General features: G+C 32.4%; 1 protein-coding gene across 1 annotated transcript; it reads right to left on the bottom strand.

The window, feature by feature from the left end:
• Positions 1 to 802: 802 nt before the first annotated feature.
• Positions 803 to 10,663, bottom strand: LOC143067295 (dynein regulatory complex protein 8-like). The gene is made up of 6 exons (XM_076240431.1): positions 10,583 to 10,663; positions 5,379 to 5,463; positions 3,086 to 3,158; positions 2,445 to 2,524; positions 1,495 to 1,604; positions 803 to 970 (listed from the first exon to the last, which is right to left on the bottom strand). Exons 1-6 carry the CDS (start codon positions 10,611 to 10,613, stop codon positions 855 to 857), a joined length of 495 nt encoding a protein of 164 aa, XP_076096546.1. The 5' UTR covers positions 10,614 to 10,663; the 3' UTR covers positions 803 to 854.
• Between the last annotated feature and the right edge of the window lie 5,754 nt (positions 10,664 to 16,417).

Below are 16,417 nucleotides of genomic sequence, written 5' to 3'. Positions count from 1 at the left end.
AGAAACTGCTATTGTAAATAACAATTTATACTTAATGTAAAATGTGTGTTTTCAGTATTGTATGTTTTTTTTAAAAATATTAAATTAATTCTTTGAATGGTCGCTAGATATCTACCAATAAACTATGAACTCTAAGGTTATTGACTAATATCAACAATAGATGATAAACAAAGCTGAGACTACTATAGCACTTTATGTGTAATAAAAGGCTCAGAATAAGGTAGGGTTCTTGTGTTCTTTCTTTTCAGAGATTTTACACATAAAAAAAGATTACATTAATTTTGATTTTTCTTCAATTTTTTTTTTTACAAATAAGGCATATATTTTCGAGTGGAAAATATAAAGTGAATTTGTAAATACCAATTAGATATTAAAATGATAGGTACTGTTCATTACAGCAAAAAAAATAATTGATAATTTAGTAAGGTTCTCTTTTAATCTTTAATTTGTAGTCAAAAATCTACTATGAGATGTAAAAATTTAATGAATAAATGAAGATGATTGGTATACATCAATATATAACTCTTTTCATGAAGATGTGGCTTTTCTATGTTGATACATTTATTGTGATATCTACATAGATTCTAAATTAACTTTTTTTACATCTGTAATTGTGTCAATTTTAAAATAACCATAAAATTAAATCTTTAATTGAAATTTCAAATTCTTTTAAAAAAGTTGTTAAAATGAGGCCCTTTTCACATCCTGTCATATGTTTTTGAGAGAGTCTTATATACCTCAGATGACACTGAAAGACTAACATTCAGTTACTATAACAGACACATGATAGAAGAAAACAAAATTATAATAAGACACATAATTTTATTACAAAAATATAACTAAGAAAATAAATATCACAGTTCATCAATGGTCATTTGAGAAGCATAGTCTTTGTAGAGTACTGTTCCTTTGTCTGGATCAACAGCCGCTGATAACATCTCGTCCATTTCTTCTTGTGTGAAGGGTTCACCTGTCAGAAAAATAATACTGTTATAATTGACTAAAATGACATTCTAATTACAGATACTTCAAATTTTATACAGTCTTCATCCACTTTTTAAAAGGTAATATAATTGTTGGGTATATGTTGATTTGTGTATTGTACAACAGTTGATTCATGTATTATACAAAGTTAATTCTTGTATATAAAGTTTTGTATCAATAAAACAAATTCAAATAATCATTACAGAAAACAGGCAGGCCAGATTTAATATCAGCCATATAGTATGCACCAGGGAAGATCCAGCCATTTTAAAAAGGGGGTTCCAACTATACCCCCCTCTCCTCTTGATCTCCCATTGATGGATAACTTTGTATATAAGTTTGAAGTTAGAATTTATTTTATTATTTAACAATTCATTTTATACCTAATATTTTTTGCAGTTTCCCAAACACATGGAACAAAAGAGACAGCTTCAGGTTTGCTGTACATTAGTACTTTTATAATAATGTATAATTTTGTATGTACCGGTACTTGTTATTGATATTACATACCTTCTTCCATCATATATTTTGTAAGTTCCTCTGCCAACAGAAAGCCTTTCCCCTCCTGATCTAATACATGGAATGCTTTTAATATCATATCTTCAGGTTGTGGTTTATATCTGAAAAGTTTTAAATATATCTTATTTTCTCTCATTATAGGTAAACATCAATAACATGTGAACGAGTACACTCTCAATCCCAAGGATCACAATTTGGTCAAAAGGCTGACATCTGGAATGATATGTAAACTTCATCTTTAAACTTTAATTTTCTATACCACTCCATATAAAAAATATACTTTTCATCTCCTGATTGCCAAACAATGTTCACACCACTAACATACAGGATCCCAGTGGTTAAAATAAGAGAATAAAACTTTCTCTGGTGATTTCCTTAACTCGAATAACTGACCACAGTCATTGTAGTTAATATCAGATCTTATGGACAAAACCAAATCCAAATAATTTGAAAACAACTTCTTTTTTTTGTATCCACAGACACACTTCTGAGTTAAGAAATAAAGATATTCATAGTTTTGCTTTAAAAATTGTCAAAAAGATGACATTTACTATGATTTGTGTAAATTGTTCCAGTACTGGAAAGCAATTCTGATACTTTCCAGCCGCACCATTTACATTAACATATCACCATACACATTAACATATCACCATACACATTCATTGTCTCAACTATTTGAGTGTGTACAAAACAATGAAATCATATTTGCTTGATTGGTAGATGGACCATGAAATCTGATTAAGGATATACATTTGTTATTTCCAGTTAAGCTAACTATGGAACAGGTAAGAAAAAAGATACATAAATCATAAAGAATGAATGCAACAAATTATTCTTTCTTTATTCACTACATATTGCTAAGAATAAACTGTTCACCTAACAACCAATCCAATGTACTGACCAAATACTCAAATACTGTAGATGCAATAAAAGTGTCTTACTTTCTTTCCATTAATGTTTTTGTCATCATTGGTAAAAACTTTTCAAATCGTATATATCCTGTAGGTTCCTCCTCTTCTATCTATCAATGATAAATATATAAATTAACAAATTGATTTTTGTACAATGAGGTACCCTCTTCTTCTATCTATCAATTATAATTATATACATTAACAATCATTGATTTTAGTACAAGTAGTTATACAAGGAATAAACATATGCATAATACAAACATGCTTTATATAGTCATCAAAAGTAATATGCATTGGATACCCTTATTTATTCATATATTTGTAAAAGTATTCCGTTGCACAAACTAACAGATTGCTTGCAGTTACTGAAACCAAGCTGAAAGTTCTTTAATCTTTGGATGTAGAAATCATGTTTTCTTCATAGTTCTTTCTCTTTGATACAAATGTATGTGTGTGCTGTATTTTCATTTACAACAAATGACTAAGATTTTCAATTATACTGGTTAACTTCCATTGCAACTCCATGTAATTGTAGAAAGTCAGATTAATCTAAAAAAGAGTTGTCCTTCTTAGCTCAGTTCCAGATTTATATATATAGGTGTAAAATTGTTTTAAATATGCTACATGTACATTGTTTACCAATATTTCTATCTTTGTATGATTGTTCTTACCTCTGCCAAAATGTCTTGTAATTCTGCTTCACTTGGAACACAACCTAATGATCTAATGATGGTACTTATTTCTCTATAAAATAAAATTATATAGGTTCAAGTAACAAAAAGGTGACTTGATAATGAAGTAGTTGGTCTACATTCATAATAAAAAAAAATCATTTAAACTGATCATAACTGAGGATGATTAAGACTACTACATGTAACTTCAATGATCAAAAAATTAAAGGTGTCACTGCATGCCATACAATTTGTCAATAGCTTTTAACGAGATGCTCTGCAGGGCGCAGTTTTATATGACCGCAGAGGTCGAACCCTGAATGGTTGGAGCAAGTATGGACACAACATTCAAGCTGGATTCAGCTCTGAATTTGGATTGTGATTAAATAGTTGACACAGCATAGGTTTCTGACACAGAATGAATGTGGTCTAATGAACTTAAACATTTTTTTTTGCTTTTGAGCAATTCACTATGATGCTGAATATTAATCCTCTCCAAAAAAAAAACATTTGAAGAAATTTTCTTTTTAAAAATTTCTGAAATCTGAAATGAGAAAAATTGACACCCCCTCCCCAATTTTTTTTTCACCTCCCCCTTTCCCCTATTCCAAAACTGATCTCAATTCAAATTTCTAATGGAGTTTGCAACAATAACTACTCATTTAAATACATCATAAAATATTAAAATATAAAATGTCATACAGTCATGGTTAAAATTAATATTAATTAATAGTAACTTTTAAAATAATAAATGAGGAATGTGTCTAAAGGGACACAGATGATGCCCCCGTTAGTATATAACGTTATAAAGGGACATAACTCAAGAACTGTAAAAGTGAAGCTGCCAAAAATTGAACTTGAACTGAGTTAAGAGGTAATAAGCATTATATACACATTTCATTAAAGAAGTAGGTCCAGTAAGACCCCTTTTTGGCCCCAAAATATAGCAGTTTTACAAAATTGTTAAAATGTAAACTTTTAGTTATTAAATGGACAGTAGAATGCTTCTGCTACATAAATATGGCCTGTTTTTGACAATACAATGCACATAAATCGGGTACTAGCACCATTAAGTCATGCTAAATTACTGAAATCTTCACAATTCTAGCATTTTAGTTAAATTTTAGACGGTTTTCGTGTGAAACGAAAGTGGCCGCATTCGTGTTCATCCTTAATATTGAAATGTAAGTTGTATTTTATGATAATACATAACATATATAAAGGTTAAGGATGAACACGGATGCGGCCACTTTCAATTTTTACAAAAACCATCTGAAAAGTGACACATATTTGGTAGATTTTTCATATTTGAGCTTAAACCGGGAGGTTTTTAATGACTAAATCAGTTAAAATCGTTCACATAAACTAATTGATTCAAATGAAATAGACACTTAAGTGTTTAAAAAGTTGTCAAAATCTTTCGTAAGATGAACCTGAAATTTGAGGCCAAAATCGGTCCTTACCAGACCTACTCCTTTAGTGGAGACGAACTTAAGTTAAGAGAAAAGAAACGAAAAAATTCTTCAATTTTTCCACTTGTAAAGGGGCATTACCCTAGAATGGTAATCAAAGTGCTTGTAATCACTGAATGGTAAAGATTTTTTAAATTTATTAGTTGGTAGTAAAAGTGAATATTGCATTGTATATTGTATATAGCATTGATTTAAGTTGATTCAACTACTATTCTGGACAAAGAAAGATAACTCCAATTTTCAAAGAAAATTTCATAAAGTATTGGTTTCAGGTGATTCAACAACCATTCTGGACAAAGAAAGATAACTCCAACTTATTGTCTTGAAACTACAAAAATGCTTGTTTTTGGCCCTTTTTTCCTAGAGTGTTTGTCCCATAACCCTTGAAATATATCCCAACCTTCTACTTATGGTATTAAACATTGTGGTACAATTTCAGAACAATTGACATACTTACATGTATACACAACTTATTGTCCTGACACTAGATAAATGCTTGTTTTGGGACCTTTGGGCCCCTAGTTCCTAAACCTTAGGGACCAGAACCCCCAAAATCAATCCCAAGCTTCCTTTTGTGGTTGTTAACATTGTGTTAAAATTTTATTGATTTATATCTACTTGTACTTAAGTTATTATCCAGAAACCATCCGTCTTCGGACCATGCTGACAACGACGTGATACCAGTATACGACCGCAAAAATTTTGCGGTCATAAAAAAATCATTACATCTTGTTTGTTTTCAGGCTTTCAGCATTTTGTAATTAGTTTTTATACTTGAAAAATAAAATTCAGTTTGCTATAAATTCAGTACAATAAATCACCTGACATCAACTGTCTGATTGCTTTCATTGTCAAAAATTTCAAATGCATCTGTTATTCTTTTTTGTATATCAGCTATTAAAGAATCTGAAAAGTATAAATTAACATTTAAAGGACATGTACATGTTTTATTCTATTTTCAAATAAGGTTTTAATTACAATTCTATCAAGAGAAAATTATATCAATAAACATGTTACTATATTATATTATAAATTGGGTATGTACTTCAAACCTGCTTTTCCAAAGTACATATAGGTTCAAAATGGGACGAGTCTTGGACATATACATTGTATACATGTATAATACTGAGAATGTAAAAATCCATTAAAGAGCCAAATTTGGAGAGGAATTTTTTTTAATAACTAACAACTATCTGAAGTTATAATTACAAAAACTCATAAAATCGTCAAAAACACACAATATACTGTATAGCCACCTACGTGTACAATGTAGTTATGTGACTATATATTGAAAATTAAAATTAACCCCTAAATGTTGATATACATTGTACATGTAGGCAGACTTGTGCTACCAAAAAAAGATAAGATGATACATAAACCATCCCAAACACTGTTAAGCAATACATGACAAAAACAACACACAAATTGACTTCAGCATCAAAACAGAAACATTTATGTATATAACAGTATAATTCATGAATCAGCAACATTAACAAGCATTCACAGCAAATATTTTCAAAACAATGAAACTTTAAAGACGGCACATTTTGTAACTGGTTTAATCAGGGGCTAAGTCAGGTGGGGCATAAGTAGGCCTTTGTGGCACCCTTTAATGGGTAAAATTAAACTTGGGCATACTAAAAACAGAAAAAAATTTCGACTTGCTCAGAGGTTGGCAAAAGTATTAGGTTTACACCCTATAACTCAAATCCTGGACCACCCCCTGTTAATGCTGTAAAAACTCATTACTGAACTTATCACTTTCCAATGGAAAATGACTGAACCAAAACATTCTTATTTAAGTACAAATGTTTCTGGAATAACCTTTAATAGTTAGCTCAAGACCAAAAAGTTCTCTCCTTCCATGAGAGAGTAGTAAGAAGTGGCCAATTTCTTCGAGAAGTGAAATTCAGTAACTGTTTTGGATGCATAGTGTTTTCCTGCTTATCACTAAGGAAATTGTTTTGTATATGCAATAAAAAATATACTTGCAGTTGTTTCATATGATATTGTACAAAATGTAATTATTGAAAATTCTTAATAAAGGTTTAGACAATATATATAGTTGTTATTTATACATTCATACTTTAATTTAAACTTAAATAAAACGTTTTCCTTTGACATCAAGGAGTAGCCTAGGTATATCATGATTGCCTTTAATTCATGTGAATCTGTCTCAATTTATTTTTTAAAGTCCAGTTTATATGATGAATTCCACATGACTGTGCAATTTAATTTATATCACATTTTTTATTATTTTGTAAAACATTTTTGAACATCAAAAACATCTTGTCAGTTGTAAATTGGGATTCTCGTGAAAGATATAAGCTTATAAATGAAGATATGTGGAGCAAATTTCTATCTTTTTTTATATAATACGTATATATGTAGATATCTTCTTTATTAAAAAATGGTCCTGAAAAAAATCCACTGCTGAATATAATTGTTTTATTTTGATTCAGTTCAAATAATGATATTACAATACAAACATAAGCTCATAAGAGATTTTGCAGAATATAATGCTGATCACAAGCTGGCCATGTGTCGCACATTTGCAATCGCACTATCCATCAGCTGTCCTTCTACACTTTCATTTTTTAATTTCTATTCAATGAATATAAAAAATCCACAGATTATGGGAAGCGAAAATCATTGTAAAATTAATTCAAACAGAGGCTCAGTTACTGTTTGAATTGTTTTGAATGTTATATTAATACTTCGCTATGAAGTAGTTGGCCATGAAGATTTAGCGATTCTGAAAATTTTTGGTGAAATTAAATCATTGTTTCGCTGGCAAGAGTTTAGATTGATCTTAGTTATTTTGCAACTACATAATTGAGAAGTTTAATTTTATTTGTCTTGAATAGTATTTATGTAATAATACATGTTCACAAATGTATAAAAAATTCTTTGCAAAAACAAAACAAACATACATTTACCAACATGACCAAACAATTACTTACCAACACCCCCTTTGTAAAAGAAAATGTCATTTTAATTTCAGCTCCTTTGATCTCCTTTAGACTCATAACTTATATTACTATAGTTACATACTGTTAAAAAACATATTGTGCACATGGTGACACCACCTAATGATCTGATCTTTCAAAATAGTATCTTGAAATTACCACATGACTCGATTATATCTCTGTCCTAATTGTTCTTGCGTTAATTTGTAATGTATTCCCTATAGGGGATCTCATTTTATCCCACTTATTGTTTATTGAGAATCCTGCATCCCGTTTTTATTGCAGTAATATTAAATAGCACATGTAAGTTCCAGTGTCCTGCTGGACGTTGTTTCCTTGAATATGAGACTTTCACATGTCACGCTTAAAAAAAATTGGCCAACCTGCGTCACGCTTAGACCCAAGTTGGGACCCAACCTATACGAAATGTTGTCTTTGTAGTTGTATTTTTCACATTGCCATATATTTATTTAGCGTGAGGTTATGCTAACCATAAAACCAAGTTCAGCCAAATTTTTTTTTCTTAAAATGTTATGTATCAAATCAGGAATATGGCAGTTGTTATCAAGTAGTCATTTTCTGTACGTATGCGTTTGTTTTCTGTTTCTGATTCTGTCTGATAATAGCCTCCTTTACCAAACTGAAGATTCTGATGTAAATGTTTCTGACAAGTTCTGTTTGCAGGAGAAGACATCCAAGTAATTAATCGTTGCTGTAAAACAGTGGAAGTACCTATATACAGTGAATTTTTAATTAAACTTTAAAAATTGGCTAAAAACAGTAGGAGCCTCTAAGGCTCTAGAAGAGGTTTGACACTAGGGCCTTAAAGGCACCTAGTGTCTCTGTCTGTGGGAGGTCGTCTGGTGGTAAGGCGTTCCAGTCCCTTATAGTCTGTGGTAAGTATGATGTCTTGTGTGCATCAATATGTGAGTGCGGTACTTGTTATGCCTTAGGGTGTATATTTCTCCCTTTTTGTACTGGTGGTGTGAATTTTCCTTCTTTCTCTATTGCTACCATATTGTTCTTTTTTTTTTATAGAACATCACTAGTCTTGTTTCCTTTCTTCCTTGGTTTATCATATCTGTGACACTAGCAGTTGATTTATACTTATTTATCTTGTTTGCATGAGACTTTGAATAAAATATATATTTATCACTCTAGTAAAATATAAGGAAGGAACTCAATACCAATTCATTTTTAATAAATCAACGTCACAACTAAAATCCCTAACAACAGAACCAAAATCAGAAACGTTACGGTATTTCAGTTTCTTTTTTCAACATGTTTGTATTACACTACAGCTCAGGTGGATTTTGCTTTGACCACCGGTCCACAGTCCACTCTGCCCACCCATAAGAGTGGGCTGTCCACAGTGGGCCGGTGGAAAAAGCAAAATTCACCCGGGCTGTTGTGTAAAAGAAAGATTAAACCATTTGACAAGAATTATGGTGTCTTAGCTGCATTTCAGAATTTACTGAATGACAATTTTGATATGAGAATACTAATAACCATTCTATTGACATTCTTATCTTTTTATTAATCATATTTTTAGTTTTCTTTATTTTCTGATCATAATAAAAAAAATGTTTTTACATTTTGATGTATTCTTCTTTTTTCACCAATTTCTTTATCATATTGACTTTATTTTTTTATATTTCGTTCTCCTCTATTATTGGTCCATCACTTAAACATCATTTCCTAATGTTAAATGTATTAGTTCGTTAATATGTGATAAATCTGTCCGCCATACATGTTTTCTACTCATGGGAGGACTTACTGGACAACCTCACTTCTGTGAAAAACACAGGTGACCCTAGTCCGAGATTACATCCAACGGTTGTTTTGCCAGACAAGCTGTGGCCGTGGACGTCAGAGTAATCTCGGACTAAGGTGACCCATTTGTCTGATTGATTTTCTAACCATTTCAGATATATCTTAGGTGAAATAAGATAAAAACGTAACATTGAGTTTTCAGTGAAAAGATTCAAATAAAATTTGATGAAATTTTTTTATAATAAAGAAGAAATATACACGATCAAAGCCTTCGGTGGGCGGAGTTACCAGACTGCATCGTAATGCCTGCCTCATATACACCTTATCGCTATTTGTCCGCCATTACTGAAAATCACACAGGTTCCCGTAAAATTTTGACGTCATAAAACAAAATATCTGACGCCACAATGGAAAAGTGATTGTTGTATGCGTCAAAAGTTCAAGCGGCTGGGTCAGACGGGATTAGCGATAAGGTGTATTATAGGCTACATATATATCGTTGATGTGTTTCCCTGGGTTTTAGTTTGTAACCCCGTTTGTTTTTGCTGGATCAATTTAGTACAATTGATTATCGTTATCCTGCTGTTGTCTTAATTTATAAAAGTTCCAGCAAAGCTGTGCATTTGAAAATAATATTTAACAATATAAAAAAGGCAGTGTCAAATTGACATTCGTAGGCTACGCGTACCCACATCCGGTTTTATAAATAAATGCCATCGGGAATGTAACGTGAAATATAAACGGAAATTATCGATAATATATGTCACCGTTCCCTCTTGTCGAATAATGGTTCGTTCCGCTGTGACTGAACTCTGGCAAATGAGACCAAATACAGATGTTCAGATACTTTAATAAATATCATATATAAATTTACATGTCAATGATGAAGCCAAAGTATAAATTTAGTAAACTGTTCAATTACCTATGATATATAAATAATTATAAAATTTCTGAGTAGTTTTAATCAATTTATTCACTAATTGCGACAAATTCTGTATATATTTCACGTTTTATTCCCGATCCGATTGCATTTTATTATAAAGCCGGATGTGGGTACGCGTAGCCAACGAACGGCAATTTTACTATTCGTACCCGCATGCGGGTACGCGCAGACACTGCCTATAAAAAAAAGTTTGGTTCTCGTGAAAGTTTCATTCACAAATGTTAGGATTCAAAACTGCAAATTTATTTCCTCGACCTTCATCTGCCAGGTATATATTTAAGGAAAATTTGTTTAATAATGATGGGATCGTATTAGTTTTGTTTTCATTGTGAATTCCTACCAGCGTTTTCCTTCTGTTCAGCATCAGCCATCTTGTTTATTGGTTGCTAATCGGTGACCTTGACTTTGAATTATCTCCCCCTGAAACAAGTGCGATCTTCAGGAAAAACGAATTTAGGAGTCAATCTAAAAATATATCATTTTTAATTAAGTTTGTCATACGCCATTTCATTCATGGTCAATTCGGCACCAAATTGTATTTAATAAAAACAGAGACATATAATATAAATCAATGTAAAATTTTAAGCAATTTGACGCTAACGGTAGCCGAAAATAACCGTTTGACGACTGACGGTAAAGGGCATTTCTACGGCCGGCCTCATAAAAGGCCCCAACATGACAAAATGTGATACAATTCAAAACAATAAAAGAAAAGAAAAAAAAAGAAAAAAGAAAAAAACGACAACGACATCTGAATTACAGGTTGTATTTCCTCTAAATTCAAATTGTGTTGCTGAGAAAAATTATTTGGTTCTTTCTTTTTGAAAAAAAATGCATAGAATCTTGGTGATAATCAAATCAAATATTTCTAATATAACTTCAAACGCAATCTTTCCATGAAAACCATTTATGATAGAAATAAGAAGATGTGTTATGATCTGTTATGATTGCCAATGAAACAAATTGCCAGAAACACCAGAAACACACATCTAACCGTGTATAATGTAAGCCATCATCGGAAAGACACATAATTTCTAAATGTGCAAACATTCTAAAGAGAAAATCAACTACCTGATTTCAACTACAGCTATGCTATGTGCTAAAATAATTTTGGGGCCATCAACCAACAACAAATATGACTTATACTTTCTGACCTTCAGACAGGCACACGAGGAATATTGCGGGTTAAAACATGATTGTTTGAGCCCTCAACTCTGGTCTAAGATGGAACACGTAACACAGACTGTAAGACTTGTATATGTGATGACTAACATCACTTCACTTACTTATAGTTTGAAGGAACGTTATTGGTTCTTTTGTTTTTCTGCATTTACAAGTTTGTACAAATTGTTCTGATCACCACGAACAAAGGAAAAAAAAAAGAATATTATACAGACAACACCCAAAGCAATGCAAAAGAAAGAACAATATGATAACATCTCAAATAATGCAAAATGAAGAACGTTACGACAACATCACGAAAAATGCAAAATATAAACCATAACGACTTCACAACAGACAAAGCATAATGAACAACATAACGACAACATCATGAACAATGCCAAGCGAAGAACATATCGACGACACCCCAAACAAAGCATAATCACGGGTAGTAAGGTCGCCATATCGAGGAGCGTTTATACAGTGATTTTGTCATAATTTGGTTAAGTTGGTCATGGATAAGTTATGTAACTTCCCAAAACAATTGCCTTAGTTCTTCTCAAATGAGCAAATGAAAAACAAATTAAATGTTTGAATCTATATTGTAAGTCAAACTACAATGTATCTAAATTGAAATTGTTGTTTTTAAGGAATTAACCCAGGATAACCAAGATATCCAAATTGGTATGGTTTGGTTATATGGGATTGACATGGTTAAGTTAAGAGTCTAGAAATTCGTCATGGCTTTGGTTACATTTGTCATGGTTTAGATCAAAATTAATACATCTTTGTGGCACCTTAATATTGATAGTGTGTTTGAATACGATTGTGAAAAATTAAATTTACACAATTTACTAATTGACTAAAGAGGGAAAACAGTCTTTTGACCAAATTCGGTGGGCGTAAGCGGCAAAAAGGCTGGGCAAATCGTACATTTATAAATTTTTTTTACCCCGCGTAACGCAATGCAGGTTCAATGGAAATATTTGGCGTTTGTAGTTTCGTCCGTCCGTCTGTGTGTTCATCCGTCCTGTCTCACGTTTACATTTTTTGCCGGATATTTTATGAAACTTATGTCCTATAGTTTTTTTTACGGAGTGTCTATTTGTCCGGCTAGCCGGACGAATAGTTAAAAATCTCTATTCGTCCGGCCATCCGTCTGCAGATGCGCAAACCTTCGATATCAATAAAAGTGTCATGTGACGCGGAAAGTGTCCCGGATGAGGTGTCGGATAACACACGCGGTGTCGGATAACACACGCGCGTATGCAATGGACGTTTTGAGAATTGGAGATCGTGATTTATATTTAGAGATGTCATAGAGAAAACCAGAGAGAATGTGATTGCTTTAAACAAATGTATATAGGAGTGATTCCAGAACAATAGCGTGTACATGTTAACTGTGAGGAATAAGCCTGAAAACAAAGTGAAAGTGATGATTTACCCCCATTTACCTTATGGACGCATTCGGAAAAAAGTACTATATCAAACTTGCTTGGATGCATTATTTTCAGTTATACTACAACGGAGATATATGAACATACTGATATGCCTGGACTTGGAATAAGACACCAGGGTTGGGGAATCCCCCCTTTTTTCTGTTGTATCTAATACACATTTTTTTCTAAAAAAAATCTTATCGAAAACACAATCCTACTTTTGGGGACAGGTTACACGTGCCTGACCTTTTCTCTAATTTCCTATGAAATAAAAATCGCCGAACAATTTAAATGAAGGATCGTGCATAATCATATGAGGACCTTACTTTAACCAAACTTCACAGAAACAATAAATTCAGGATTTTTTGGATTCAAAGAATAGATGAAGCCAATAATGATTGGCTCGACTATTTGCTTTACAGGAAATTCATAGGCAGAAGAACAAAAGAGAGAATCATTTCTGCCCTCCCTAACACAAGTTCCTTTAGAATATTAGAACAAAAAAATCTGAATCAAATGTATAGTTTTTTTTATTATTAGAATGAGATCTTTTTCATAAAATGATGTTAGCTAATATATTTTGAAACAACTCGTGCTTTATTTAAAACCTTCAAAACACGATGTTATATCTTCATCATTTTATTTTTGGCCGGACAAATAGCGAAAACCCGTACAAATGCTTTATTTGTCCGGCTAGCCGGACGAATAGCCACTGCCTTTTTTTTATAATAGTTTTGTTCAAAATTGCATTGTTAGCGCTTTTAAATGTACAATTCTTGCCAAAATTTTATGGAACTTGCATCATAGGTTTATCATGATTAATAATATCTTGGACGAATTCAAAAATTAGTGCCGATCAATTAATTTTCATAGAGTGGTGTCTCTTACAAATATAATTATATTGAGAAATGCATTTTAGGCGCTCTCATATGTACAATTGATACCAAAATTTTATGAAAGTTGAATCAGAGGTTGATAACAGCGATTTTTTGGAATGATTTGAATATTAATATCGAAAGATTATTAGTTTACTATCTAAAGCTGTGATCACACTTACCGGATAGCTCTAACGGATGCCGAACTGATGAAAAAAAGTTTTCCGTTGACAAAAGTTGTATCCGTTCGGTGTCCGTTGGTATACTGACCAAATAAAAGGGACGGGTAACGAATGCTTAGAACGGACACTTACAGGATATGCAACGTACGAGAAACGGAAACGTACCGGACAGAACGGACGTCAAATGTACATCCAAACGGATAAAACGGACACCTAACGAAAGCGTTCTGGATAAAAAGGATGAACAAGATACTAGTAAGCGGAAAATTAAAGTGAGCGATAATTATAATACATATCTTTCATGACTAAGCAATGATGTTGCCCACCTCCTTTGTCTTATCCTTCTTATCCTTTCGACAACTAGTAGGTTTATATTTGAAACATTTAAGTTCAGTTGGACCTGAATAAGAGATGCTCGATAGTGAAGACATGCTCTTACTTCAAGCCAAGCATGAGTAATAGACACTCATGACATTCAAGAAATCTGATCTTTCCATAATTGTCATTTTTGAGTTAAGCAAAATTTTCAATTGGCATTTATCCGTTTTGCATTTGGTAGGTATCCGTTATCCTTCCGTTCATGTCCGTTTTCCCGTTCGCTTTATCCGTTATACGTCCGGTAGAAATGCGTTGGTGAATTTGTCTACCGGACCTCCAACGAATCTATAACGGTCAAGTAACGTATACAAAACGGAAACAAAAAGGACGAGTGCAAATACAAACCGGACGTCTACCGGACGTTCAACGGACATTTCATCCGTTGGATGTCCGTTCAAAGTTTTGAACATGCTTAAAATTTTCCATCGGACAGAACGGACGTCGACGGATAAAAACAGATATGGACTGACGTCTAACGGACATGAACGGATTGAAAAAAAATTATTCGTTTGGCATCGATCCGTTCGAGCTATCCGTTAAGGTGTTACCGACGCTTAACTGTTACGTTTTGCAACTCAAAGTAGACGTTACTATCAATTCTTACTGTCTTACTATCCCCGTCAGAGCCCACCTACTTAGAAATGATACCGTCCATGATACAATAACTCAACGATTAAATTAAACAAACCACATCGAGAGGACATCATAATGTCCAGTTTAAACTTATTCATGTAGTAAACTGTAAGTGAAATTAATATGAAAATTGATATCAAAGTGTGGAAGATGACATGTTCGAATTAGAAAAGGGTCCATAATGTCTTTTTTTAACGAACGAATAAAAGTGATTATGTTTTTTTACTCATAAAACTTTTTTGTCTTGTACATACGGAGCGGGAGTGGATCGTAACCCTTGGCTAGCGAAGATGGTACATACAATAAAGTTCCGATATCAGAAAAAGCATTGTCGGTTAAGTATTAAGTATATATCAAAAAGTACATTATTACATTGGATTGAGAATATAATTCAATGATACACGTACTGTTGTGCTTAATACAAGTACATTTAAACTGTGTACAATCTCATTTCTGACCCGACAAGACGAGAATTCACAGACAATAAGATGAATATTGATAATGTATTCCATTCTGATAAAACCACGTCGTATTCTGAATGACATTGTATAAAGTCTACAGTCTGTGATGCACAGGCTGTTTTTTTCCCTGTATATTATATTTATTTTTTCGTTTTGTTTTGGACATAAGTCAGGCTGTAAGTTTTCTTATTTGAATTGGATTATCTTTAATTTTGTCGGAGCCTTTAATTACTTACTAAAAGGTATGAGTTTTGTTAATTGTTGTAGACCGTACGGTGACCTAACATTTACATCATTTGTTCTACGGTAGATAGTTGTCTCATGGGAAATCATACTGTATTTACTTTTTGTATATTACTATGTGCTTTCTTAGGTCATAGTGTATTCAGAATATACCAACTTAAAAAAAAAATTGCTATTATTTCAAACAATTTCAAACAATGCGTAATGAAGAACATTATGATAACATCCAAAATAATGCAAAATGAAGAATAAAACGGCAACACAACGCAGACTACAAAAAAGGAACATAATGACAACACCGAGAACAAAGCAAAAAGGAGAACACAACGATAACACCCCCCAAACAAAGCAAAAAAAAAGGATTATAATGAAAACACCACGAACAATGGCAAATGAAGAACATAATGACAACACCATGAACACGAACAATGCAAAATGTAGAATATAATGACAATTTGTCACTACGAACAATGCAAAATGAAGAACACAACAGTAGCACCACGAACAATGCAAAATGAAGAATATAACGATACCACCGCGAACATTGTTCAACAATGCAACATAAAGAACACACCGATAACACCATAAACAATGCAAAATGAGGAACACAACGATAACATTTCCAAACAATGGAAAATGAAGAACATAACGGTAACACTATGAACAATGCCAAAACATTACAATAACACGCCAAACAATGTAAAATGAAGAACATAATGATAACATCACAAACAATGCAAAACAAAGAATATAACGACAACACCATGAAGACTGCAAAAAAAGAACATAATGATAACACCCCA

Source organism: Mytilus galloprovincialis, chromosome 3, assembly GCF_965363235.1.
Source record: "Mytilus galloprovincialis chromosome 3, xbMytGall1.hap1.1, whole genome shotgun sequence".
Lineage (NCBI taxonomy): Eukaryota > Metazoa > Mollusca > Bivalvia > Mytilida > Mytilidae > Mytilus > Mytilus galloprovincialis.
The sequence above is the reverse complement of the archived record's forward strand: the minus strand, read 5'-3'. Positions and strand labels throughout refer to the sequence as shown.